We start from the raw sequence: 21,155 nt of genomic DNA, 5'->3' as shown, positions 1-21,155 counted from the left end.
TTCATGCACAAATGGGAAATAATAAACAGAAACAAACCTTTTACCCTGTTTCCTTCATCTTTTTTAGTATCTGCTTTCAAATCAAAATCTGTAAGAAATAAAATAAGAATTAACAGGGAATGTTTTTAAAGTATTAAAGTGGTTTATTTTGGTTGAAATGAGAGAGAAGGGGGAGGGAGGGATAAAAGTTGCTAATAAATTAAAAACTTCACTTAGAACTTTGTCAGTAGCAGTTCCCGGTAGTTTTGTACTAAAACAAACCTCGACTGGTCAACCTGTAAAAAAGGGGTCAACACCTTTATACAATTGTGCACCCCTGGCTTGATTTTGTTACCAGCAATACTTCCTTCTCCCAACACCTTATCCAAGGATCAAAATCCAGTGAAGCATCACAATACAAAATTTCCGAATTTTCTACCAACCCAATATATCCATATTCATATCAGTCTATTCCTAATAAACATATAAATATAAGTGTGTTGTAAAATGAAAATAAATAAAAACCTTGTTTGTAAACTGAGAATAAAAAAGCACATGGAATAGACTAAAACAAAACAAAATATAGATATTTTGTAGAATTACTGCATCATTGGTTCATAGGGAAAAGAGGATCTTCAACACAGTAACGAAATAAAAATCAATCTTGCAATTGGTGGTGCAGAGCAGTTCCTGTGGATATTAGAAAAATGGTGGTTGTTACAATGTAAATGTGTCTATATACAGGGTGATTCACAGAAAACTAACACATTTCCTTCTTTATTTTTTCAGATGGACATGAACTCAATGGCCTGTTATTTGCGTCAAAGTACATGGAATCATTTGGAGTTTTGATTTCTTGTCAATAGATAGCACAGGTGTTCATTTCCATAGTGTGTTTTGCAACTGTCCCCGGTGTGGAGCAATTTGTTGCAATATTTTAAATAAAATTAACTTTTCAAATGTTACTTATCACATTAGTATATTAACCAATTTCTACAGTCACTATAATAACGAGTAACAAACAAAATAACATCAAAATTGAACAGAGTAGCACAACAGAATTTTCTTCATTCTTTTCAGATTATGCTCAAAACTAAATAACAAAATATAATTGTAAAATGTCTTTGAATTAAAGAACTGTTGCAATAGCCTCCTCCTCCAGTTGAAAACCTTGACATCATACTTTGATGTAGAAATACGTATATTTTTCAAACGTAACATCTTCAATGTATCATCTTCACTTCTTCTTCTACTACTTCTTTGGCAGCAATCTCATTCCTTTCACATCTTCTTTACAGCCATCTTCAGTAGATTTCTTCTTTACTGCAATCTCATTACCATTACTATTTCATAACCATCCATTTAAAAAGGTTTTATTCTTCACGAGTGCACTTCTTCCGTTTGAAACTATATGTGCAAATGAAGCCCTTCAATAAAAATGCGAACCACATTACATTCAACTTACATTATATATATATATACCTTCTTATCATTCTTCCAGAGAGACACTTTGTATAATTCTCCCTTTTTTATTCGTGTCAACACTCTTCCTTGATACATTGACATACACCATACTGATGAGAATAGAAGCCAAACATAAGTTCTTACATAAAAGATAATATGATGATCAACAGAACAGAGATAATAAATTCATGCTGGTTTACACATGATAATAAAATACATAATGCAAACAACTGAACTCGTTTTTGCACAAAATTACAACAAATTCAACCCTTATGTACAATTAAAACATAAATCAGTATTTCTTAACAACTCCTTTCTTTTCTCCTCCGAACAATTAAAAGGTTTAATGTTTTCTAGGTTTTGTCTACCTTTTGTTTGTTCCCTTTCCATCTACAGAAACTACAATCGCACAATTGTTTCTTACTTCTATTACCAAGAATGGGCCAATAAACAAATCATACAATTTGTAGATAGCTTTGTTTAAAGCAGAGCTCTTAGCATGATTTTTAATCATGATTAAATCTCCTTTGACAATATTTTTGGTACCAGAGCTTGTTTGAACACCTTTAGAATTTCTTCGTTGTTTAAGTTTTTCTTTTAGCTCCAAGTATTTTGCCTTCCAGGATAATTCTTCAATATTCTCAGGCCAATCGACAATATTAGTTATATTATCTTTAACTTGATCGTGTAAAAATAGTTCCGCAGGTGTAAAACCAAATAGATTCAGAATATGAATTGTTCAACAATTTGACAACGTTTGTCAAACATTTAGCCCGAGATTTATGATTATCCTTGCAAAATAACCTCAGTAAACACACAATCTCTTTATTGTAGTGTTCAATTGGATTAGCGTGTGGTGAATATGGCGAAGTAAAAATATGCTTGATGTTCTTGGAGGAAATAAAACTTCGCCACTCCTTAGATTTAAATTCTGAACCATTATCACTTAATATAATTAGACATGCAGGATAATGATGAAAATACGATTGGTTTAGTTTATTGATAATTTCCATAGATGAAGCTTTACGCAAAGGATAAACCATAATAAATTTACTTGCAAGATCCACTATACTTAGTATATATTGATAACCTTGAGAAGCTGGTAACGGACCAATCAAATCTAATGAAAGGAATTGATGTATTTTAGGAGTTAATATGTGAAGATCTTCTCGTGTGATACGTTGCACTCTCTGCTTTGACTTGGCACATTCAAGACAATTTCTCAGATATAATTTAATGCTGGCTTTCATGTTTGGCCAAAAGAAAAATTTTGAACACTTTCTCAACGTTTTTGAATAACCAAAATGTCCACATAAATCATGATGATCATACAGTATCTTTTCCACAGCTTTTTTAGGTACAAATATTCTCCAGTGTTCAGACGCAATAGATTTATAGAATAAGATATCTTCATGCATTCTAAAATGTCCTCTGATTTCGAACTTAGAATCTCCTTTGTTTATCGCAATTCTTAACTTTTGACACTGCTCATCGTTTTGTTGAGATTGTACCCAATATTGTGGAGTATCTTGGGATAGGAGATCGATATTTGTATTATTAATGTAGAGTTTCGATGTGAATAAATCTCCCTGTGCCCTTGCAGGATATCTGCTTAAGGCATCAGCCACAATATTGGTAGAACCTTGAATATGTTCAACAGTGAAATCAAAACTTTGAATTTTTAATGCCCAGCGGTTTAGTCTTGGGTTTAAACTTCTAGCCGACTGCAGCCATGAAAGTGACTGATGGTCACAATGAATAACAAATGTTCTTCCACTAAGATAAACACTAAACTTTTCTACTGAAAAGAGGATAGCAAGACATTCAATCTCATGAGTTGAATAAGTTAATTCTGTACCACACAATACTCTACTAACATATTGTATTACTAACGTTTCACCTTCATCTGATAACTGCCATAAAACTCCTCCAATTCCAACTTTGCTTCCATCAGTGTTAAGATGGAAAATTTTACTAAAATCCGGTTGAGATAATACTTCAGGAGATGTAACAGCTGTTTCAAATCATTAAAAGCTTGATGATGATTCTCCTTCCAGTCCCACTTGTTATTTGATTTTAGTAAATCATACAAAGGAGCAGCTATCATTGCAAATTTGTGAACAAATTTTCTTCTCCAATTTACTATTCCTAAAAATTTCCTTAGAGCCTTCTTGTTTTGAGGAACTAAAAAATCCATGATTGCTTGGTTCCTTTCAGGATCAATATGAATGGTTTCTCCAGAAATCACATGGCCTAGGAAATGTATTTCAGTTTGGAAGAACTTGCATTTCGACAATTTAATAGACATATTAGCTGTCTTCAGAGTTGATAAAACATAACGTAAATGTTCTAAGTGGTTTTGAATTGATGGAGAGAAAATTAAAATATCATCAATATAAACAATCAGGAAAGAATTTGTATGATTGCCAAATATTTTATGCATTATATCAACGAACACACTCACGGCACTTTTAATTCCAAAAGGCAAAAAATGGAACTCCATCAAAATACCTCTATAAGAAAATGCTGTAAACTTAAACGACCTTGGTGTCAAAGGAATCTGAAAATAACCGCAACTAAGGTCAATAGATGTGAAGTATTTTGCTCCCTTCAATCTTTGTAGTAATTCCGAAATAGGCTCTACCTGTGTCATCGGAGAAATTACGTGTTGGTTTAATTTACGGAAGTCGACCACTGGTCTCCATAAACCTCCCGCCTTTGGGACTATGTGGAGTGGATTCCTATAGGGAGATGTGCTTTCTTGTATGACGCCCCACTGTTGCCATTTTTGTAACTCTCTTTCCATATCATCCCGTCTAGCATAAGGAACAGAGTAAGTGGATGCTATTATTGGCACATCAGTATCCAATTGTATATCGTAAGCTTCCACATTTGCTTTTTTAGGTCTGTCAGAAAATAAAACTCGGTATTCGAGAAGAAGATGAAATAACTGATCCAAACAATCAGATGGAAGAGTATTGTTCATGTACGCTGCACGCCGAATATCTTCCTCCGAAGCGATGTCAGATGTTCCTTCAATTTGTGGTTGAAATTGGTAATTTGCAAGAACGTACTATTCCCTTCATTGACGGAAGACTTTCTTCAGATTGCACTAAAAACGGAGTAATTATTTCCTGACCTAATGAATTCGAAAGCATGACGGTTGCGTTGCTGTAATTTATAATCGCCTTATATTGCCACAAAAACGGCGAACCCAAAATTAAATCAGCATGTAACTGCTTGACAATATACAGTCCCATGTGGATAAACTCATTTGCTATTTGAACTGTTACATATTTGAAACCCATTACCTTTATACGTTGACCTCCTGCAAAGCAAGCCAATTGTATTCCTTCTAATTGTTCCAATTTTGCTCCTGGTATAATTGAACTTAGAATTGTCCAGATTTTATAATCTAATAGATTACACTGACTTCCAGTATCCATTAAACAATTTAAAGACAGATCCGCAATTTTACCTTGTATTTCTGGATTCTCAATTTTTGGTATTGGAGTACCGTTTTCTGACATAACCCACTCTGGTTCAGAATCGTACCATTCTAATAAAAATGCTACAGATAAAAGTTTATCTCTGGTAATGCCTAAAGATTTAATTTTATTATAATCCTTCAGACATTCCTTAACATGTACTAAATAAGGGTTATTAACACTACCATCCAGCTCCTTTGCATTTATTTGTGGCAAGGTAAATCGGAGCATATCACCCTGCCTTAGTTGTTTAAGTAGTTAGGAGAATGTGCACTTGTGGTAGTAGTAGCAGTCGGAGTTAGGTATTCCATATTTGCGGAATTACGCTGCAAGTTGGTGCTGCCTACTGTAACACTATTTTCCTGTGAACTATGAGATGCATTACCATACTCTATTGGTTGTTCATTGTAATTTCCAGTTCTACTATATCTTCTGTTATCAGATGTTGGGGTATTGCCAAGTCTGAAATTCAAATTATTTACGTTATTATTAATTCTTTCAGACCTTACAAACTGCCTTCTTGAGGGATTGCGTTCAAATCTTCTGGGAGATGGGCGATGATTTACATTGATTCCTGCATTTTCGGTCTGTGTTGTAGAATCATAAGAATTCCGTTCCACATTTACTTGCCTGACGAAGTATTTTCATCTGTCGAAACTTCTCTTCTTATTAGCCCTGTCATCAGAATCTGTATTATCACCGGGCAAAGATAAACTTTTATTCTTATCGCTCGAATACAAATCAATAGTCCTTAATTTCTGCGTCAGTTGCTTAAGATCTGTAATGTTATGGCAGCCCACATTCTTTGAAATTGACTCAGGTAGCTGTTTCAAAATCATCCGTATTACTTCAACTTTGTTTGGAGTTTCCACAAGGTTACAATAAGCAGAGTACGTTTTTAAAGCGTATGCTTCCAATGACAAACCTGAAGCTGGGTTGTATTTTCTAGATCGTAACAATGTCAACTGACTTTCTAATAACTCATTAGATGCAAACTGATCAAGAAATTTATGTACAAAGTCCTCATAAGAAATGAAACTCTTCTTTTCACTGTTGAACCAGTAAGCGCCTACATTATAAAAACACTTACGAATTATACATAATTTATACTTGGGAGGAACACCAATTATGTTTAACATTGTAGTTAGTTGTTTGATAAATTCTCTAGCAGACTGTTTTGAAACATCTCCTCCAAAACGTGGCTTTTGACTGAGTTCACTAACTTGTGAAAATCTATTAGAGCATGTATCAGACTGATTACAAGAATTCCATGTAGAATCATTATTCAGCCACATCGGGTTATAAGTACAGTTTGTTCTAGTACAAGGACTATGATTTACATTTAAGTCATCAGGAAACTGATCATGGATTAAGGAATGGCATGTACTTTGACGTTGGCAACCACATACTGAAGTTTCAAGACCTGTGAAATTGTCTTTATTATCACAAGCAACATAAGTTCTAGACGGTATGGAATTTCTGTTAGATGTAGAACAAATTTGCTTTGATGTGTCTGTAGCACATAAAGAACTAGGTGCATTATTTTCAGTATCACAAGTATGTACGTGCTTATTATCATACAGTAAAGAGTTGTTCAACGAAGAAAGACATGAATGGTTATTTCGTGAACATGTACAATGGATTTTGTCAACAGTAGGATTGCTATTACTAAATTCAGTATTATCTAAAACACAATGCCGCAATGCATATGTATTCTTGCCTTGTGAAGTGGAAGCTTTAGCAAATTTCTTTCTACTTTTATTGTGAGCAGATTTGCCCTTGCACAATTTGGTTACATTTTCCTTTACAGAATTCACTTCAGCATCAGATGTATCACAGCCAGAAGAACCTGTATGAAATGTTTCGCATTTATTGCGTTCACTAAAAACAACATGCTTTATTTTAGAATTTAATCTTGTATCAGTTTGGCATGCTATGTGCCTATGTTCATTAATAAGTGCATCAACATTACTTAGTTCTTTATCTGGTTGTAGAACGTCTCTAACCATACTAGTACAAATAACATCGCTTTGCTCTAAGTTAATGCATTTCTCATTTAAATCCTTAAGCATAGAATCAAATTCTTGCAACTTTACCTGCGTAGTATTCATATTTGTTTGTAGTGTACTTATAGAAGTTTCATGTTGGCACAACTGATTTGATACGTGTTGTTTTAACTCATCATCATGATGGTCTAGTTTTGATTCAAGATCACTGACTTTCGAATTTAATAAAGTTACTTCATCATTTATACGTTCATTTAGTAACCTATTAGCTGATTGACAAGAATCAGAAACCTGCTGCAACTTATTTTCTACATGTTGGAGTCCTTCGTTCAGTTTTTCAGTACTTTGCTGCAACCTAACAAATTTTGTGCCCCAAACTTCACAGTTTGTTTGTAAACTTTCGCGCAGCGTTTCAGTGTTCTGATCAAGTCTATCTTGTAACCTATTCTCCAAAGCTTCAGTGTTCTGATCAAGTCTATCTTGTAACCTATTCTCCAAAGCTTCAGTGTTCTGAAGTAACCTATTCTCCAGCATTTTGGCATTCTGGAGCAACTTGTCTTGCAACCTATTCTCATGTTGGGCCAAACTCAAGTGAAAAGCAGATAAAATTTGGTCAATATTGGGATTAACCGTATCCAAGTATGATTTTAAAGTGAATGGGTTGAATTCTGGATTGCATGTCTTACAGTAATAGTCTTCTTTCATAGAGCTGAATATTACCCAGCGAATAACTGTAAGACCTCTACAATTCACATGTTCCCATTTCTTGCATGACGTGCATTCAATCATGCGAGTGTCAGAAAATCTGTCCTTACAACAGATTAAATCCTCCATTTGCTTACCAGAAATGTCCTCTTCGTTGCTTACTTCAACAACATCACTAAGATCCGGTTGAAGACACACGCTACTTCGAAGGACGTAAGGCACTTCTCTTTTCTTCATTATTGCATTATCAGTTCAGTTCTTATCAACTCACAATTTTCGAATCCTGGCTCTAGGTCGCCAATTTATTGCAACTGTCCCCGGTGTGGAGCAATTTGTTGCAATATTTTAAATAAAATTAACTTTTCAAATGTTACTTATCACATTAGTATATTAACCAATTTCTACAGTCACTATAGTAACGAGTAACAAACAAAATAACATCAAAATTGAACAGAGTAGCACAACAGAATTTTCTTCATTCTTTTCAGATTATGCTCAAAACTAAATAACAAAATATAATTGTAAAATGTCTTTGAATTAAAGAACTGTTGCAGTTTGCAGGATATTGTGTTAGTCGCTGTCAAGATGGAGTACACGCTACAACAACGGCAATTCCTTGTGAAGCACTACTGGATTACACAGTCAATTACAACTACGCAAAGGGCATACCAGAGGGAATTTGGTGTTCGCAATCCCTCGGAAAGGAACACTATACTGGCGGTGGTACGCAAGTTGGAAACAACGGGATCACTGGTGAGTGAAACAGGCAAACATCGTGCATCTGCACTGCCAATGGTTGCTGGACATCCAGGCACGACTGGAGCGGTCACCGCGTAAGTCATTAAGGCGTCTGTTGCAGGAGACCGGGTACTCCTACTCAATGTGTCAGAAAGCTGCGAAACATGCTAGCCTAAAGTCATATAGGGTAATGGTTGTCCATCAGTTGAAGGAACCAGATAAGGACAAACAAGTGAAATATTGTCGGTGGTTTTAGGCATTCATTGTGCAAAATCCTGGCATATTGTCCATCACATGGTTCACAGATGAGGCATGGTTCCATTGGTGTGACTATGTCAACTCACAGAACAAAGGCTTGTGGGCCGTCCAAAATCCACACCTCATTCATGAAACACCTATGCACCCAGTGAAAGTCGGGGTTTGGCACGCAATCTCCGCATGGAGAATAGTGGGACCAATTTTTTTCGAAAAGACTGTGAACACTGCAGTGTACCTATGCATCTTCATGGAGTTTGTGGAGCAACTGGACAATGTAGAGCTGAGTCAAGGATATTTTCAACAAGACGGCGCCACATGCCATACATCGAACAAATCCATGGAGGTCATTGAAATATTTTCTTGACAACCGGATAATTTCCAAGAACCTGTAGCCACCGAGATCTCCGGATTCGACAATCCCAGACTTCTTCCTATAGGGTTGTCCAGTAACATGGAATGCTGTGTTGCGTTGTGTTTGGAGCAACAGATAGGACATTTTCAGCATTTGCTGAAGAGGGTAGTAATCTCCCAAAGTTACTTTACATTTGTGGCATAACAAATTGTGTTTAGCAACATTCTTGTTAAAATAAGTGAGGAAAGAAATGTGTTACTTTTCTGTGAATCACCCTGTACAATAAAATAAGGAATTGTTCTAAATGAAAATTATTTGTATATGTCATTTAAAATATTGCATCTTCTTGTGTAAGTCATGTGTGCATTTATATATTGATGTTTGAATTTGAATGATTGCAGATAGTGTAATACTCATACTTACACATTTCCTTCCACTGATCTCGATCTCTTGATATTGAATCCAAAACATTGTTGAATTTGGAAACCATTTCACTCATTGTTGTACCTTCAAGTAATAGAAGAATATTAATTAATAATGGTACATAAACATATAAAAAAAAATATCATTAATAGATTAGTGGTGATTTTACCCAACAAAGATCAACTCAAGAAATATCTCAGTTGAATAGCTTCTTAAACTCCTGGGAAGGCTATAATGTCCTTCGTCTATTCATCTAAGGGAAAATCAGTCATAAATCTTGAGGTGTAGTGCACAGTGACAAAGTTAGACTAGTTCCAAGTTGCTAAGTCTCTTGCCACTTTCACTCCATTAAACAGGATTAAGGGTGCATTTCAAGTAACAAAAGGTTCAATCCAATCTCTCTTACTCACTACAAATGTGAGTAAGTTTAATTTTTATTCATCCTTAGTCTCTTTTTCAACCTTCATGTGTTGATCCCTCTCCCTGTGAAATGCTGCTGGGTATGACAGCAGGGTACGTAGTCATTGAAGATTGGTGGGAGGAGGACACCCACACAGATATATATATACAGCCTATCTAGTAATAATTTATGACATACATATTGCATATAATAAATAGATTAATAAATAATTCAATATATATTATTAAATATATATTAAGGAATTCAATTGTTACTTTTATATACGAGGGGGTATTGTAAAGTTTTAATTATCGTCTGGAAGTTATTGAGCTATATGAATGAAATTTTACCAGTGTAATCACTGGTCCTTGTGTGCATGATGGTGTAAAAATGTTTGTAGTATGTTGTTTGCCTTTGTGACAGGTGGCTGTAGATGTCAGTAACCTGCAAGATGAAGAAGACTGAGGCTTGCAGCATGATTAAGTTCCTGCATTTGAAGGGCTACATTGCCCGGCAAATGCATGATGAAATGAAGGCTGTCAGTGGTGATGATTGCCCGTCACATGACACTGTTGTGAGGTGGAAGCGGAATTTCCAAAGTGGCCCCATGTCCCTCACAGACAAGCCAAGAAGTGGATGACCATCACTCAAGGACGATGCAGCTACAGTGAAGAAAGTGGAGGAGCTCATCCTGGAATACCGAAAGTAACTCCCCACATGATCATGCATGCAACTGGTCTTAGTTACAGTAGGTGAGGAAAATTATTCACAACGAACTCCACATGCCTAAGGTGTCCAAACGCTGGGTTCCGCAGTCCGTTTCCTTACCGCCAATGCACCCACTCACTAATCTCAAGCTGCTGCTGTGGAAGCAAGGCAATGTGGCTATTAAATGTTGCCGCATTCATCTCATTCTCCGGATCCCACCCAAAGTGACTTTTTATTGTTCCTTGAAATAAAATAAATCCATTGCAGGGTCGATGATTCAACAAAACAAAATGCCATGCAGTAATGACACCCTAGCTTGCAAGCTCATCAGAAACACAGCACGTGGCGAGTCAGATAAGTACCTCCGACTTTTAGGAAACATCAGGAGTGTTGAAACGTCATCATGGTCGCGTGGTCGACGCGCACCACCATCCAGGTGATGAAAGCCTATGCCTGTTACCTGGAGTAACTGTCTCGCTTGTGCCAGGGTCGTCAACCGAGTCTTGAGATGCCAGAGAGATCGCTGCCCAATTAGGTGAGTGTGCTTTGCTCGTCCGCCTTCCTTACCTCTTCACTGAGTCAAGGAGAACTATCCACAATCCGTAAAACCCAACTGAACATCATTTTATTGCTAGATCCCCAAGTGACATCCTTCATACCTCATTTAAGCCTTGTCATATTACATGGTGGATTTGCGGGATTTGTTGTAGCTTATGTACCCGACAGTACATGCTGCTCAAATTTTTATGTCCCCCACTGCACAACTTTCCACTCTCCTTAATTCATTCAATCAGCAAATGCAAGTGATATAGAACATGGTAGAGATATGGGGTTCCTCCCACTAATTCTAACCTCCCCTCCCAGCATGACAACATGATTGAGATACTTTGCTACATATTATTAATCCCCCTCATCAGCAGTAATTTTTGCTTTTGCTCTGCACCCTTACACTGCTTATTTTTAATCGCCTCAAAGCTCTAACTTCCCCAACTCACTAAGCAATAGCATGTATACATATATACCACTACCATCTAATGCTCCTCAGCAGCTCAGATGTAGCTCAGTTGGTAGAGCTCTCGCTTGGCTTGCCAGAGGTACTTGGATCGTTGCCCAGCATCTCCACCACGTATCATTCTAATGAATGATGAGATCGAACCTCCACTCCCAATGGGTGATGTAGCTAAACATCATTCATCCTCATTAATGATGAGAGCACTTGTCATAACGACAAGTTAAATGCTTGGCAGCAAAAGGCACAACTGAAATAAAATATCTTAACAACTAGAAATGGCTAATAGTCACTCGTAGGATTTTAGAACCTTCGAACCCGAATCATACATGATAAGGATTAGGATAAATACCTGTCTAGACTTAGAAGAATGATGATGAAGTTAATATCGAAGAGTAAAATGAAACTATCCTTTCTCCAGGCTTGGTAGGTAGTTCACCTAAGTCAGGCAGACTGCTGTCCTTCTCTACTCCCCAAAGTGCTCTTGCCTGTCTCTAATCAAATCGAAAAGTGAGTCCCTTGCCAGTCTGTCCGCTCCTCTAAACCCCTGTCCGTGGAGACTTCCTATACGCTGATACGCGAGTTTTTACCTTCCTATTATTTGTTTACCTGTTGTAAGCCTTGTAGCCTCAATATATCAGGAAGTGGAAGTCTGCTTAACACTCGACTATGCATAATTCAAATACCTGAGAGCAGTGAACAGCCAGAGTAAACAAGTGAATGAACCTTGGTGAATTGAAGCTTCTAGAGAAAGTTAAAATAAAATAAGGAATAATCCTATGAATTGATACAGTTTCTACGTCATTACAACTCCTTTCTACCTTTTCGATCCACCTATAACACAAACATACCCTCCCTCCCCCTCTTCTCTCCTACTGCACTAACTTTCCAATTCCATTTCTAAAACTTAAGCACAAGATCCATTAACTACTCGTTTGAGTAAGATGTCCACTATCCACAAACTTCACCTTTGTATCCAAGCAGCGTTGCCGCATTAGCCCCCTCCCTTCATCCGAAACGATGGAAAAAAAAAAGAAGATATACTAGAACAAAGCTATGACACAAGCTGAACTGCACTTTCCACGCACCCATAAAAGGAAGGTGCTAGCTGGAAAAAAAAATGCATGCATAATGGAAAGAAAAAATTCATGTCAGGCAAACTGCATGAACAAGCGAAGTCAGCTAATAAGTCATCGCTGTGCTCCTGAAATAGATACTAAGATATAATGACACAAATATAGGTCATGAACATGTATATAAATATGCATTGCGCAAAGAAATAGTCATAAACTGCTTGCCTAGTAACTTCCTCCCTCCCTTTTTTTTGGACAACGACCCACTCCTTCCCAATACTCTTCCTTCCATGATTCCATCATCTTCCAAATAAACACTCAGTAGCTTAAATCTGTCATAAAATCTGTACAAGCTGTAACCCCACTTGTTCCCTCCCCCCCAAAAAAAATCACCACCACCAAGCCCCCCCCCCCCCCCCCGACCTCAACTGCTCAATTCATCACATCCTCTACCAAAATGTAAGAACCTTCTCCCATAACCCCCCCCCCACCCCCAGGTGAACACACATGGACACCTGGTCCACTGAACACATGACACCAAAAGAAGTAAAATAACCAACTTTCCCGAAACTTTGACCCACCTCCACCAGTAGAAGACCATCCAGGGCTACCACAGAAGCTACTTCAAAAGAACGACCCAAGGCTACAAGAGAAACTACTCCAAAAGGACCAGCAGGACAACAAGCCAGCCACCCCCAGACGAGCAGAAAGGTCATCCCAGAGAGACTACACCAGGTTATCTCATACCAGGGCTACCCCAGGGAGGCTACCAGGATAACCATTCGAGAGAGACTAAACCAGGTCATCCCCTACCAGGGCCATTCCAGGGAGGCTTCCAGGATAACTCATACCAAGGTCATTCCAGAGAGACTACACCAGGTCATCCAATACCAGGACCACCCCAGGGAGGCTACCAGGATAACCTTTTCAGAGACTACACCGGGTCATCCCATAACAGGGCCATTCCAGGGAGGCTTCCAGGATAGCTCATACCAGGGCCATTCCAGAGAGACTACACCAGGTCATCCCATACCAGAGCCATTCCAGGTAGGCTTTCAGAACAAGCCCACAGTGGCTACATCAGGACAACTCACAAGAGGAACACCCCAGATAAGCTGCACCAGGATGACTGAAATGAAGACTGCTACCAAGCAGCAGCCGCTGCCCTGACAACACATCATGTACATATGCTCTTTTAAATAAAACATCATGGGTATCACTCCTTCAAAACAAAAAGATACAAAAAAAGAAGAGAGAATAAGTAAGTAACCAGCAAAGCAGGATACAGCTAAATCAGGGGAATGTTATGGGAAGGCATACAAGCATCAAAAGCTAAAGGAAAAAAAAAAAGTTTTACTAGAGTACACTGACCCAATCAAGGCGGCGACAATAACAAAATTCCTCTGGCTAGACAGAATCCAGCTTGCAACTTCCAGGTCGCTCTTCCTGATCGAAAGAGGGAAGTAGTGACACCATAGCTTGCAAGCTCAACAGAAACACGGCACATGGCGAGTCGGATAAGTACACCGGACTTTAAGGAAACATCAGGAGTGTTCAAATATAATCATGGTCACGCGATCGACGTGCGTCACCGTCCAGGTGAAGACAGCCCATGCCTGTTACCTGGGGTAACTGTCTCCCTCATGCCAGGATCGTTACCAGAGTCAGAGATGCCAGAGGGATCGCTGCTCAATTAGGTAAGTGTGCTTTGCTCGTCTGCCTTCCTTACCTCTTCACCGAGTCAAGGAGGGCTATCCGCAACCTGCAAAACCCAATTAAACATCGTTTTATTGCTACATCCCATGTACTTCCTTAAAAACCTTGTTATGCATCAATATATATATATATATATATATATCCTTTCTATTCTTTCTAACTAACTAACTAACTCTCTAGCCTTCTTAAACCCGAAGGTTCATGGCTGCAGCAACACAGGCCTTCCATACCTCCCTATCTTGAGCAAGATCTATATACTCTTTTCCATCCCTACCGATTTCCTTTAGGTCCATCTCAACGTTGTCCCTCCATCTTCGTCTTGGCCTTCCTACAGGTCTCTTACCATCTGGCTTCCCAACAAGAATCCTGTAAACTCCTCTTTCCTCTCCCATTCGTGCCACATTGCCTGCCCACCTAAGTCTTCTTGATTTAATTATTCTAACAATATCTGGACATGAATACAAAATATGTAGTTCTAAATTATGTAACCTTCTACACTCACCTGTCTCCTCATCCCTTTTAGGTCCAAAGATTTTCCTAAGGATCTTATTTTCAAATACTCTCAATTTATGTTCCTCTTTTAATGTAAAGGACCAAGTTTCACACCCATATAATACTACAGGCAAAATTACTGTTTTGTATATTTTAACTTTTAGTTTCTTAGATATTAAACGAGAAGACAAAAGTTTATGAAGAGAGAAGTAACATGCATTTCCTGAATTAAGCCTACTTTTTATTTCCTCTTTAATATAATTTTCATTTGTTAATATTACTCCTAAGTATTTGAATTTGGAAACTGGTTCAAACGAGTTGTTATCAATAATTAGATTTTGATTATTACCTAACACTTGGTTTCGCCCTGTAAGCATATATTTAGTTTTCTCTTTGTTAACTTCCAAACCTATCTCTTTAGCAGTTTTGAAAAATATTTTAGCATTATTCTTAATCGTATTTATATCATCCCCCAGTAAGTCTACATCATCTGCATATGCTAACAACTGAGTCACACCATTTAATTTTAGTCCTTCTTTAGTTTCTTTTACCTTCCTAACAGCATATTTTAAGGCAAAATTAAAGAGCAATGGAGATAATGCATCTCCTTGTTTTAACCCATCATGAATTATAAATTTGTCAGACATATTATTACCCACACGAATTTTACTTTCTGTTTCACTGGTGCATATTTTTATCATACTAACAAGCTTCTTAGGTATTCCAAACTCTACTAATATATTATATAATTTATCTCTTTTCACCTAATCATATGCTTTTTTGAAATCAATGAATAGCTGATGGACATTTTGATTATATTCCCACTTTTTTTTCAAGTGTCTGTCTGATGTGAAAAATTTGATCTGTAGTTGATCTGTTACATTTAAATCCACATTGATAATCACCTATAATTTCATTAGCATATGGGGTTAGTCTTGTTAAAAGAATGTTAGACAATATTTTGTATGTTGTTGAGAGTAGAGAAATTCCACGGTAATTATTGCAGTTCATTTTATCACCTTTTTTTAAACACAGGAACAATTATGGATTCTTTCCACTGTTGAGAGATTTCTTCTTTATTCCATATTAAACAAATTAATTTATGAATTTGACATATTAACGAATTTCCACCATATTTAATTAACTCAGCTGGTATTAAATCAATGCCAGGTGCTTTGTTATTCTTAAGCCTTTTAATAGCATCTTTAACTTCAGTCAAGTTTCTATTCTTTCTAGATTTATATTTAACCCTTTCGGGGCGGGGGCTATAGATGTCAGAAATAACTCAAGGGCGGATGACGAATATTTCGTCAAACAAATGTTTTGTAATAAAAGTTTAATACACAGGATACCGAATTTAAAAAAAATGGAGTCTTTTTTGGTTTATTCTTCAAGCTTTCACCTCACATCTGCCGTCATCGCCGAGTACTCTGACGTCATTCTTGCGTTGCCAGGCTAATTGTTGAGCTGTCGTTTTTGCCTTTATATAACTTGGGGCAATCTGCAACTAGTGGCGGTTTGCCCTGATTGATGAGTGCTAGCCAATGGGCTTGATTTTGAGTTTTTTTTTTTAAAAAAAAAAAAAATACTATTTGTACTATCATATTCGCCTTTATATGACTTGGGGCAATCACCGTATAGTGGCGGTTTGCCCTGATCGATAGGCGCATTTCTGATGACATCACTGCGGCCAGTTGTGATGAAAATTCTCCTTGATCTTGAGTTTCTTGTTTTAAATATACTATTTGTATTATCGTTTTAATACTACGTATTTGCCTTTATATAACTTGGGACAATCAGCTACCAGTGAAGGTTTGTCCAGATCGATGGGCAAATTTCTGATGGAGTTTCCGGTCAGTTGTGATAAACATTCTCCTTGACCTCGAGTTTTCTTCTTCTTTTTCTTCTTTTTTAAAAAATACTATTTGTATTATCATTTTGATACTATGTATTTGCCATTACATAACTTGGGGCAATCAGCGACAAGTAATGGTTTGCCCAGATCGATGAGTGCTACCGGATAGGAGCTAGCCAAACTTTGAAAAAAATTAAAAAAAAAATTAAAAAAAAAAATGAAATGTCTCTGTCTGTTACTTCCAAAAATGGGTACACATCGACATGTTTACCTTACCGAACAAAAGCCTTGGAAATTCTGAATAAAATGAGCCCTCATTGGCATTTATCGTGTTATTCCAACTTTTTTAAAAAAACATTTTCCAAAACGTTACATTTTGCTTAAAATGAGCCCCGTCCTTGGGAAATTTCCATGCATGACGAATATTTCATCATCTGCCTCAAAAGGGTTAATATATATATATATATATATATATATATATATATATATATATATATATATATATATATATTTACACAGTAGCAAATTAATTCCTTTACCAACTGGGTAAAAATTTCAATAAATTATAATATAATTGAAATGGTTTTATTAAATATAAGTTTAGGTCAGGTGCATCACATTTGGCTCCCACTACTGCAGCAAATGTAACCAAGCATTTGCAGCAAATGACATGAACTGGAAGCCAGCCCATCAATGAAGCAACAAGTTCCCAAGTGGATGGTGGCAGGGGCCACCAAGATTAATAAACTTTTACAGGACTTTTTACAGGGGAGTGACGCTTTGTGTAAATAACAAATCGAAAAATGTAGTGTGAAGTGACCTGGATCGTGACTGAAATTCTGTGGGTGGAGGTGCTTCTTGACCAAAGAAAGCATACTATTTATTGGTTGTTTTTACAGACCACACACAGCTTGCCCTCAGCAGTTCTGGAAGCTTCTTACGATTCTGTGCTGTCGGTATCCTCTATGGGGGTTGTAATTCTTTTCGGAGACTTCAATCTTTGAATTACGTGAACAGACTTCATGCATGACTTTGCAAAAGACAAGAACAAGATGTACTTCATGGATCACTTCATACATGGCCTCGGACTTCAACAGCACAATATGTACAATACCTGAAAAGGCAGCAACCTCGACTACATTTTCTCCTCACTCCCTTCAGTGTACATCACTCCTTCGAGAAACCTCATCCCCTTGCACCACAGGTCATTGCATGCTGTATTCTGGCTCCCGGACAACCTAAAGAGTCGATGACCTCCCACCCCCAAATGCCAATATCCTGTTTGGCACAAAACACCCTGGGGCACATCCTTATGACACTGGATTCCATTCCCTGGACAATCCTGGAAAGTGGAAGTGTGGACGAAGCATGTGACGTGCTGACTGATGTGATTCATGCATTGATAAAGGACAATGTGCCAGCAAAACAACTAAATCGTGCAGATTCCTTGGTTTGACACTGAACTCTTACTTGCCCTTTGAAACCGAAAGAAGGCCTGGGATCTCTGGAAAAAATTACCGAATTGAAAATGCATGGAAAACTTTCACCGATTTACTCTAAACAACTGCAGAAAATTAAATATAATGAATACATCGGCGCTATCACAAACAACATCTAATAAAATCCCAAATGTTTTTGGACACTCACTAACTCAAGGAGGCAAAATTCTTGAATATCTTTCAAAGTAAAACATGACTTAGTACCGCAGAGGGCCCTGACAGAGCTAATACTTTTAACTCCTTTTCTCCAAAAATACAACCTCAAATACACTGGCTTCATCTATTCCCAACTTCACTGCATTTTGTTGTCACTCTCTAACATCTCTCTCCATGTCTCCAGAAGTGCAATATATCCTATCTTCAATGGCTGAAAATCATGCAAATGGTCCTGGTGAAATCACTTCTATTGTCCTAAAAAACATTGCTTCTCTCTCTCTATTTTATTAAACAGATGCTTCAATGAGGGCACATTTCCAGATTCATTGAACAAGGCTAACGTGGTGCCATTATATAAATCTGGAGACAAGGATGGTGTTACTTCTTACAGACTCATTTCTCTTCTTTCCATCGCCTATGAATGTGAAAAGATAATAAAGGACCGACTACAAATTTACTTCTCCATACATAAATAAAGCACAGCATGGCTTCTTATCAGGCAGTTCCTGCTTAACTAACTTGAGCATCTTACTACCTGACGCGATCCACTCTATATCTGAAAATTTTCAACTTGTGTCGCCCCTGTCAACACATGCTTTTTCAGGCACTAAACTATTCAATCTGTATTATATTAATCTATGTTGGAATCTTTTCTTTAAAAATGTGTTATTGTTAATATTACAATGGATAATGAATTGTTTAACTTAAATGTTGAAACTATAGAAATATTAAACAACTATGTAATAACCATGGTAAATTGTAAACAACAATATGATATAAAAGAGCTAGATTTTTGTGAGTCTGCGGGACATTCTCCTGGTTGCCGAAAGGTTGATGGTTCAGGGGACGTTGGGGAATATCTTGCTTCAATCTTCGGATTGGCTGGAGTACTTGTACTCCATGTTGGCAGATATTCTACAAACCCAACTCTGAATAAGGTGTTCTCCTGCATCATCAAAAGACCAGGGTTATAAACTTCGGTATAACTAATAGGTTTAGGCCTACAAGTTATACCGGGTGAACTGTCTGTTTGAAAAAGTGTTTGTATAACATCGAAAGTTCAAATAAATCTTCGAGTAAAAGATCTTAAGGATCTTTCATTTCAACCTACATAGGTGATAATTAAAAATAAATCCTACACCACAGACCTCGCAAGGGCTTGGTCCTACTAACCCTTAGAAGCCTCTGAGAAGTCCGATAAAAGGGTTGTAACCAGGCTAAACTAAAAGCCCTCAAGGCAGAAGGTGCGTGTCAGTGATTTTTGGCGACCGTGACAGGACCATCGAAGCAACCACCTGTGGATCTTCGTGGCCTAGCAGAAGAAGAAGAAGCCTGTTCCAGAAACAGAAGAAGAAGCCTGTTCCAGAAACAGAAGCAGAAGCCTGTTCCAGAAACAGAAGAAGAAGCAAAGATGATAGGTTCCCAGAGACCTTTGACCAGACAACAAAAGGAGAGGCTCGTTTGCTGTACGAATGAAGAAAAGAAGGAGGAGACCTTATTACCATGCTCCAGCTGCAACAGATACGTTCATGAAAGTTGCGCACATAAAACCCCAGGATCTGACGTAGCAGCAGAGGTAGAAGTTAAATGTAGACAGTGCGTGGAAAAACAAGTTACGCCAACCCCTACAGATGATAGTTGGAGGGAAATGATGATCTCCTTTATGACTGATTTTAAGAAAGAGAAAGAAGCAGAAAAAGAGCAAAGATTAAAAGAAAAGGAAGAAGAAAAAGAGCAAAGATTAAAAGACAAGGAAGAAGAAAAAGAGCAAAGATTAAAAGACAAGGAAGAAGATGATCAGAAATTTGCACGTTTAATCGAGAAGCTAGAAGAACGTGAAGTTGAACAGAGGATGCAAAGACAGATAGAGAAAGAAGCTGAAAAAGAGCAAAGATTAAAAGAAAAGGAAGAAGAAAGAGAGCAAAGATTAAAGGACAAGGAAGAAAATGACCAAAAGTTCGCACGTTTGATTGAAACCTTGGGTGAAAGAGATGCTGAACAGAAAGCAGAAAGAGAAAGGGAACGAGAAATGAGTAAGAAAATGTTTGAAGATTTTAAAATAAATTTAGGAAAAGAAATATCCGAAGCGATAGCTGAAATCAGAAAAGAAAGAGACGAAAAATATGAAGAACTAGTGGAAAGAAGGAGAGAAGATCGGCAGATAGATGATGACCGTTTTAAACAGCTACAAGAAAGCTTGAACCAAGAAATGACTGAGCTGAAGGAAAGTCAAAAGGAAATGTCCGTAAATTTGGAGGGTGAAATAAGAGTGACAAAAGAGGCCCAAACACAACAAGTTGAAATTATAAAAACGTTAACCTCAAAGTTGGAAACCTTACAACTAGGCAAGGAGAATGGGAATGAAGAGATGGAAACTCTGCCAAAGAAGATACGTGTAAGAACCTCTTGCTCCTCGCATTCTTCCAGTTCCGAATCTCCCGAACATTCTGAGCCATGCCAAAGAAAGAAACGAAAAAGGAGTGGCGGAATGAGACGAACTAGAGACTACGCTACGGAAAAAATGGTAGAAGATAATTCCTACTTAAACCATTCATCCAATCGGATTCTCCGAATGTCTGACGTCAATTCCCTCACCAAGTTTAATGGAGAAATCAATTCAGTATCTGCTGAAAGGTACCTGGAGGAGATAAATACTTATATGGATTTAATGAAAATGCCCATGATGTATCGACTAAAGGTCCTTCCTTCGCTAATGGTGGGTAAAGCCAAGGCTTGGTTTATGGCAAACGAAAAGAGATGGAAAACCTTTGAACATTTCCGCTCTGCATTTAGGAAGCAATACGCATCACCTGAAGCAAAACAAAGGGAAATGA

General features: G+C 37.5%; 1 protein-coding gene across 11 annotated transcripts in view; it reads right to left on the bottom strand.

The window, feature by feature from the left end:
- LOC145985064 (uncharacterized) overlaps positions 1-21,155 on the bottom strand; it is a 210,026-nt gene that overhangs the window by 112,659 nt on the left and 76,212 nt on the right. For all 11 annotated transcript variants that reach the window (XR_014441396.1, XR_014441391.1, XR_014441393.1 and 8 more), the window contains exons 4-5: positions 9,414-9,497; positions 38-88 (exon numbers count right to left, since the gene is read on the bottom strand). Coding sequence is in view for 3 of the 11 variants with exons in the window: in XM_083118620.1 (XP_082974746.1) it covers positions 38-88; positions 9,414-9,497 (135 nt within the window). In the remaining 8 variants the exon portion in view is untranslated. The remainder of the gene's footprint in view (positions 1-37; positions 89-9,413; positions 9,498-21,155) is intronic.

This window comes from Lepisma saccharinum, chromosome 3, assembly GCF_977018435.1.
Source record: "Lepisma saccharinum chromosome 3, izLepSacc3.1, whole genome shotgun sequence".
Taxonomy (NCBI): domain Eukaryota; kingdom Metazoa; phylum Arthropoda; class Insecta; order Zygentoma; family Lepismatidae; genus Lepisma; species Lepisma saccharinum.
Note: the sequence above shows the minus strand (reverse complement) of the source record. Positions and strands in the feature narration are given on the sequence as shown.